General features: G+C 58.1%; 1 protein-coding gene across 3 annotated transcripts in view; it reads left to right on the forward strand.

Annotated features, from left to right (window-relative positions):
• The window catches only part of lacc1 (laccase (multicopper oxidoreductase) domain containing 1), an 11586-nt gene that overhangs the window by 2129 nt on the left and 1957 nt on the right, over nucleotides 1-7500 (forward strand). For all 3 annotated transcript variants that reach the window (XM_083940819.1, XM_083940820.1, XM_083940821.1), the window contains exons 2-5: nucleotides 379-557; nucleotides 3506-3671; nucleotides 3760-3985; nucleotides 7448-7500. The exon at nucleotides 7448-7500 is cut by the window's right edge. In XM_083940819.1, coding sequence (XP_083796945.1) covers nucleotides 379-557; nucleotides 3506-3671; nucleotides 3760-3985; nucleotides 7448-7500 — 624 coding nt within the window. The remainder of the gene's footprint in view (nucleotides 1-378; nucleotides 558-3505; nucleotides 3672-3759; nucleotides 3986-7447) is intronic.

Consider the following 7500-nt stretch of genomic DNA (forward strand, 5'->3'; position numbering starts at 1 on the left):
ATAAGGACCTGGTCCTGGTTTCATAAAGACCTGGTCCTGGTTTCATAAGGACCTGGTCCTGGTTTCATAAGGACCTGGTCCTGGTTTCATGAGGACCTGGTCCTGGTTTCATAAGGACCTGGTCCTGGTTTCATAAGGACCTGGTCCCGGTTTCATAAAGACCTGGTCCTGGTTTCATAAGGACCTGGTCCCGGTTCCATAAAGACCTGGTCCCGGTTTCATAAAGACCTGGTCCTGGTTTCATAAGGACCTGGTCCTGGTTTCATAAGGACCTGGTCCTGGTTTCATAAGGACCTGGTCCTGGTTTCATGAGGACCTGGTCCTGGTTTCATAAAGACCTGGTCCTGGTTTCATAAGGACCTGGTCTCTGTGTCTCAGACTGCTTCGGTCACGGCTTCAGTACTCGTGGCGGCGGCGTGTCCTCCATCCGGACCCTGTCCTCCCTGAACCTGTTCAGCAGCAGCAGGAGGAGGGACCCCCGGGCCCTGGTCCTGGAGAACCGACGCAGACTGGCCCTCCACGCCGGGTTCCACCCCCAGACCCTGCACCTGGTCAAGGTACGGACCTGTCCCCACGTCCTGCAGGTTAGAGTCCTCATGAGTCCTGCAGGTTAGAGTCCTCAAGAGTCCTGCAGGTTAGAGTCCACAAGAGTCCTGCAGGTTAGAGTCCTGCAGGTTAGAGTCCACAAGAGTCCTGCAGGTTAGAGTCCTGCAGGTTAGAGTCCACAAGAGTCCTGCAGGTTAGAGTCCTGCAGGTTAGAGTCCACATGAGTCCTGCAGGTTAGAGTCCACATGAGTCCTGCAGGTTAGAGTCCTGCAGGTTAGAGTCCACAAGAGTCCTGCAGGTTAGAGTCCACATGAGTCCTGCAGGTTAGAGTCCTGCAGGTTAGAGTCCACAAGAGTCCTGCGGGTTAGAGTCCTGCAGGTTAGAGTCCACAAGAGTCCTGCAGGTTAGAGTCCACAAGAGTCCTGCAGGTTAGAGTCCACATGAGTCCTGCAGGTTAGAGTCCTGCAGGTTAGAGTCCTCAAGAGTCCTGCAGGTTAGAGTCCTCAAGAGTCCTGCAGGTTACAGTCCACAAGAGTCCTGCAGGTTATAGTCCTCAAGAGTCCTGCAGGTTAGAGTCCACAAGAGTCCTGCAGGTTAGAGTCCTGCAGGTTAGAGTCCTGCAGGTTAGAGTCCTGCAGGTTAGAGTCCACATGAGTCCTGCAGGTTAGAGTCCACAAGAGTCCTGCAGGTTAGAGTCCACAAGAGTCCTGCAGGTTAGAGTCCACAAGAGTCCTGCAGGTTAGAGTCCTGCAGGTTAGAGTCCACATGAGTCCTGCAGGTTAGAGTCCACAAGAGTCCTGCAGGTTAGAGTCCTGCAGGTTAGAGTCCTCAAGAGTCCTGCAGGTTAGAGTCCTGCAGGTTAGAGTCCTGCAGGTTAGAGTCCTCAAGAGTCCTGCAGGTTAGAGTCCTGCAGGTTAGAGTCCTGCAGGTTAGAGTCCTGAGGACAGACGCAGGTTAGAGTCCTGAGGACGCTGTCCCTAGTGGATCCACTGGGGACAGCGTCTGTCCTCAGGACTCTAACCTGCGTCTGTCCTCAGGACTCTAACCTGCGTCTGTCCTCAGGACTCTAACCTGCAGGACTCTAACCTGCGTCTGTCCTCAGGACTCTAACCTGCGTCTGTCCAGCAGGACTCTAACCTGCGTCTGTCCTCAGGACTCTAACCTGCGTCTGTCCAGCAGGACTCTAACCTGCGTCTGTCCTCAGGACTCTAACCTGCGTCTGTCCTCAGGACTCTGACCTGCGTCTGTCCTCAGGACTCTAACCTGCGTCTCTCCAGCAGGGATCTGTCTTTAGACCTCAGGGTTCAAAGAGATGCAAAAGTATAAACATACATATATACACGTCTCCTGTCTCTTCGTGTGTCCCCGTGTGTCCCCTGTCTCCTTGTGTCTCCTGGTGTCTCCTCGTGTGTCCCCTGTCTCCCCGTGTCTCCTCGTGTCTCCTCGTGTGTCCCCTGTCTCCTCGTGTCTCCTCGTGTGTTCCCTGTCTCCTCGTGTCTCCTCGTGTCTCCCCGTGTCTCCTCGTGTCTCCCCGTGTCTCCTCGTGTCTCCTCGTGTCTCCCCGTGTCTCCTCGTGTGTTCCCTGTCTCCTCGTGTCTCCTCGTGTGTTCCCTGTCTCCTCGTGTCTCCTCCTGTCTCCTCGTGTGTCCCCTGTCTCCTCGTGTCTCCTCGTGTGTCCCCGTGTGTTCCCTGTCTCCTCGTGTCTCCTCGTGTCTCCTCGTGTGTTCCCTGTCTCCTCGTGTCTCCTCGTGTCTCCTCGTGTGTTCCCTGTCTCCTCGTGTCTCCTCGTGTCTCCTCGTGTCTCCTCGTGTGTCCCCCTGTCTCCTCGTGTCTCCTCGTGTGTCCCGGTGTCTCTTCGTGTCTCCTCGTGTCTCCCCGTGTCTCCCCCTGTCTCCTCGTGTCTCCTCGTGTTTCCCCGTGTCTCCTCGTGTCTCCTCCTGTCTCCTCGTGTCTCCCCGTGTCTCCTCGTGTGTCCCCGTGTCTCCTCGTGTCTCCTCCTGTCTCCTCGTGTCTCCCCGTGTCTCCCCGTGTCTCCTCCTGTCTCCTCGTGTCTCCTCGTGTCTCCTCGTGTGTCCCCCTGTCTCCTCGTGTCTCCTTGTGTCTCCTCGTGTGTCCCGGTGTCTCTTCGTGTCTCCTCGTGTCTCCTCGTGTCTCCCCGTGTGTCCCCGTGTCTCCTCCTGTCTCCCCGTGTCTCCTCGTGTCTCCTCGTGTGTCCCCCTGTGTCCTCCTTTCTCCTCGTGTCTCCCCGTGTCTCCTCGTGTCTCCCCGTGTCTCCTCGTGTCTCCCCGTGTCTCCTCGTGTCTCCCCGTGTCTCCTCGTGTGTCCCCCTGTCTCCTCGTGTCTCCTCGTGTGTCCCCCTGTCTCCCCGTGTCTCCTCGTGTCTCCCGGTGTCTCCTCGTGTCTCCCCGTGTCTCCTCGTGTCTCCTCCTGTCTCCTCGTGTCTCCCCGTGTGTCCTCGTGTCTCCTCGTGTCTCCCGGTGTCTCCCGGTGTCTCCCCGTGTCTCCTCGTGTCTCCCCGTGTCTCCTCCTGTCTCCTTGTGTCTCCTCCTGTCTCCTCCTGTCTCCCCGTGTCTCCTCGTGTCTCCTCGTGTGTTCCCTGTCTCCTCGTGTCTCCTCGTGTCTCCTCGTGTCTCCCCCTGTCTCCTCGTGTCTCCTCCTGTCTCCTCGTGTCTCCCCGTGTCTCCTCGTGTCTCCCCGTGTCTCCTCCTGTCTCCTCGTGTCTCCTCGTGTCTCCCCGTGTCTCCTCGTGTCTCCTCCTGTCTCCTTGTGTCTCCTCCTGTCTCCTCCTGTCTCCCCGTGTCTCCTCGTGTCTCCCCCTGTCTCCTTGTGTCTCCTCCTGTCTCCTCCTGTCTCCTCCTGTCTCCTCGTGTCTCCCCGTGTCTCCTCGTGTCTCCCCGTGTCTCCTCGTGTCTCCTCCTGTCTCCCCGTGTCTCCTCGTGTCTCCCCGTGTCTCCTGCAGGTGAGTCACGGCAGGGACGTCTTCGTTGTGGGGCGGGTCGAGCCGCAGAGCTACGACGCCGTGGTCACGGACCGGCCCGGCGTGGTCATCGCGGCGCCGGGAGCCGACTGCATCCCCGTCCTGTTCGCCGACCCGGTGCTGAAGGTGATCGGAGCCGCTCACGCAGGTAGACCTGGACCCTCAGGGCCTGGAGGGGAACTTCTTCATTAATGTCTAAAGTGAAGTTCTTCATAAATGTTCTTCCTGGTTCTCAGGCTGGAGAGGGACCCTGCTGGGCGTTGCCATGGCAACAGTGGACGCCATGGTGCAGGAGTTTGGTTGCCGGGTGAGCGACCTGGTGGTCGTCATGGGGCCGTCCGTGGGGCCGTGCTGCTTCACCCTGGACAGAGAGCGGGCGCTCCACTTCGTCCTCGTCCACCCGGACTGCGTCCCCGACCCCGAGGCAGCGCGGCCGCACGTCAACATCCGCCTCGCCACCAGGTACGGACGAGACGCTGAGTCATGAAGGAAGTTATAGCACCTGTTAGCACCTGTTAGCACCTGTTATCACCTGTTAGCTCCTGAGAGCACCTGTGAACGCCTGTGAGCGCCTGTGAGCGCCTGTGAACACCTGTTAGCACCTGTTAGCACCTGTTAGCACCTGTTATCACCTGTTAGCTCCTGAGAGCACCTGTGAACACCTGTGAGCACCTGTGAGCGCCTGTTAGCACTTGCTCGCGCCTGTGAGCACCTGTGAGCACCTGAGAGCACCTGTGAACACCTGTGAGCACCTGTGAGCACCTGTGAGCACCTGTTAGCACCTGTGAACACCTGTGAGCACCTGTGAGCACCTGTGAGCACCTGTTAGCACCTGTGAACACCTGTGAGCACCTGTTAGCACCTGTTAGCACTTGCTCGCGCCTGTGAGCACCTGTTAGCACCTGTTAACACCTGTGAGCACCTGTGAGCACCTGTTAGCACCTGTGAGCACCTGTGAGCACATGTGAGCACCTGTTAGCACCTGTTAGCGCCTGTTAGCACTTGCTCGCGCCTGTGAGCACCTGTGAACACCTGAGAGCACCTGTGAACACCTGTGAGCACCTGTGAGCACCTGTGAGCACCTGTTAGCACCTGTGAACACCTGTGAGCACCTGTTAGCACCTGTTAGCACCTGTGAGCACCTGTGAGCACATGTGAGCACCTGTTAGCACCTGTTAGCACTTGCTCGCGCCTGTGAGCACCTGTTAGCACCTGTGAGCACATGTTAGCACCTGTTAGCACATGTTAGCACCTGTGAGCACTTGCTAGCGCCTGTGAGCACCTGTTAGCACCTGTGAGCACCTGTTAGCACATGTTAGCACCTGTTAGCCGCGTCAACGTCGTCACTGCTGCGCCGGAGTCAACCCTCAGCGGCGTCCTGCAGCTCGCACACACAGTTACGGAGGTTTGGAGAGTTTTACTGAGGAAATAACAAAAAAACATAAAGAGCTTTTTTTTCCAAAACGAAGTAAAAGACAAATCAAAACAAAAGAGTTTGAGTCTCTTCGCTGTAACTGAACCTTTTCACCGCTTCATCAGAGTTTCTGCTGAGTCGCTTTATCTCCGTGTTTAAAATGGTCTAAAGACGCCGCTCCTTACAAACCTGGGTTTAGCCTAAATGTGACACGCCTCTCGACCAATCAGAATCCAGTGAGCGTCTGTGCGATCCAACATGGCGGCGCTCTGAAGCGGGAGAGTTTTTTGTTTCGTCCGTCAGTTCAACACGTTCACACTGAGCCATTAAACATTTATGACAAGATTAATGAATATGAACCAAATGTTTGGGTCAAAAATTAAAACGGATTTAGAGCGTTTGGAAAAGAGCTCCTCACAGACGCGTTCACACGCACGGCTACACGTAGCTGCTACATCCTAGCGTAGCGTCGTGCTCCTGACTCAAGGAAAACAAACACAACAATCCCCAAGGTAGCTTCAAGCTAATGTAGCTACATGCTAACATAGCTACATGCTAACATAGCTACATGCTAACATAGCTTCATGCTAACGTACCTACAGTTCCTTCACACATAAGCCGTCGCTGATTTAGTCAGGGTCAGGGGGTCGTGTCAGGGTCAGGGGTCGTGTCGGGGTCAGGGGGTCATGTTTGGGTCAGGGGGTCGTGTTAGGGTCAGGGGGTCGTGTTAGGGTCAGGGGGTCGTGTCGGTGTCAGGGGGTCGTGTCAGGGTCAGGGGGTCGTGTTAGGGTTAGGGTCAGGGTCGTGTTAGGGTCAGGGGGTCGTGTTAGGGTCAGGGTCACGGGGTCGTGTTGGGGTCAGGGGGTCGTGTTTGGGTCAGGGTCACGGGGTCGTGTTGGGGTCAGGGTCGTGTTAGGGTCAGGGGGTCGTGTTCGGGTCAGGGGGTCGTGTTAGGGTCAGGGGGTCGTGTTTGGGTCAGGGTGTCGTGTTAGGGTCAGGGGGTCGTGTTGGGGTCAGGGGGTCGTGTTAGGGTCAGGGGGTCGTGTTAGGGTCAGGGGGTCGTGTCAGTGTCAGGGGGTCGTGTCAGGGTCAGGGGGTCGTGTTAGGGTTAGGGTCAGGGTCGTGTTAGGGTCAGGGGGTCGTGTTAGGGTCAGGGGGTCATGTTTGGGTCAGGGGGTCGTGTTAGGGTCAGGGGGTCGTGTCAGTGTCAGGGGGTCGTGTCAGGGTCAGGGTCAGGGGGTCGTGTTAGGGTTAGGGTCAGGGTCGTGTTAGGGTCAGGGGGTCGTGTTGGGGTCAGGGGGTCGTGTTGGGGTCAGGGGGTCGTGTTTGGGTCAGGGTCACGGGGTCGTGTTGGGGTCAGGGTCGTGTTAGGGTCAGGGGGTCGTGTTAGGGTCAGGGGGTCGTGTTAGGGTCAGGGGGTCGTGTTTGGGTCAGGGGGTCGTGTTTGGGTCAGGGTGTCGTGTTAGGGTCAGGGGGTCGTGTTGGGGTCAGGGGGTCGTGTTAGGGTCAGGGGGTCGTGTTGGGGTCAGGGGGTCGTGTTGGGGTCAGGGGGTCGTGTTTGGGTCAGGGTCACGGGGTCGTGTTGGGGTCAGGGTCGTGTTAGGGTCAGGGGGTCGTGTCGGGGTCAGGGTCAGGGGGTCGTGTTAGGGTCAGGGGGTCGTGTCGGGGTCAGGGTCAGGGGGTCGTGTCGGGGTCAGGGGGTCGTGTTGGGGTCAGGGGGTCGTGTTGGGGTCAGGGGGTCGTGTTGGGGTCAGGGGGTCGTGTTGGGGTCAGGGGGTCGTGTTAGGGTCAGGGGGTCGTGTTAGGGTCAGGGGGTCGTGTTAGGGTCAGGGGGTCGTGTTGGGGTCAGGGGGTCGTGTTAGGGTCATGGGGTCGTGTTGGGGTCAGGGGGTCGTGTTAGGGTCAGGGGGTCGTGTTAGGGTCAGGGGGTCGTGTTAGGGTCAGGGTCACGGGGTCGTGTTGGGGTCAGGGTCGTGTCAGGGTCAGGGGGTCGTGTTTGGGTCAGGGTCAGGGGGTCGTGTTAGGGTCAGGGGGTCGTGTTAGGGTCAGGGGGTTGTGTCAGGGTGTCGTGTTAGGGTCAGGGGGTCATGTCAGGGTCAGGGGGTCGTGTTAGGGTCAGGGGGTCGTGTTGGGGTCAGGGGGTCGTTTTGGGGTCAGGGGGTCGTTTTGGGGTCAGGGGGTCGTGTTAGGGTCAGGGGGTCGTGTTGGGGTCAGGGGGTCGTGTCAGGGTCAGGGGGTCGTGTTAGGGTCAGGGGGTCGTGTTGGGGTCAGGGGGTCGTGTTAGGGTCAGGGGGTCGTGTTGGGGTCAGGGGGTCGTTTTGGGGTCAGGGGGTCGTTTTGGGGTCAGGGGGTCGTGTTGGGGTCAGGGGGTCGTGTTAAAAAAAGGTCCGATGTCACAAACAAAGCAGGAAACGTAGGTCACTCCTGGTTCATGCTAACGTAGCCACATGCTAACATTGCTTCATGCTAACGTCAGGGAAAGCTAATCTCGTTCTGTTTTAATTTCCCAGAATCCTCCTGCAGCGCGGCGGCGTCCTGCCCGAGCACATCCACGACGACACGG

This window comes from Echiichthys vipera, assembly GCF_963691815.1.
Source record: "Echiichthys vipera genome assembly, contig: SCAFFOLD_113, whole genome shotgun sequence".
NCBI lineage: Eukaryota > Metazoa > Chordata > Actinopteri > Perciformes > Trachinidae > Echiichthys > Echiichthys vipera.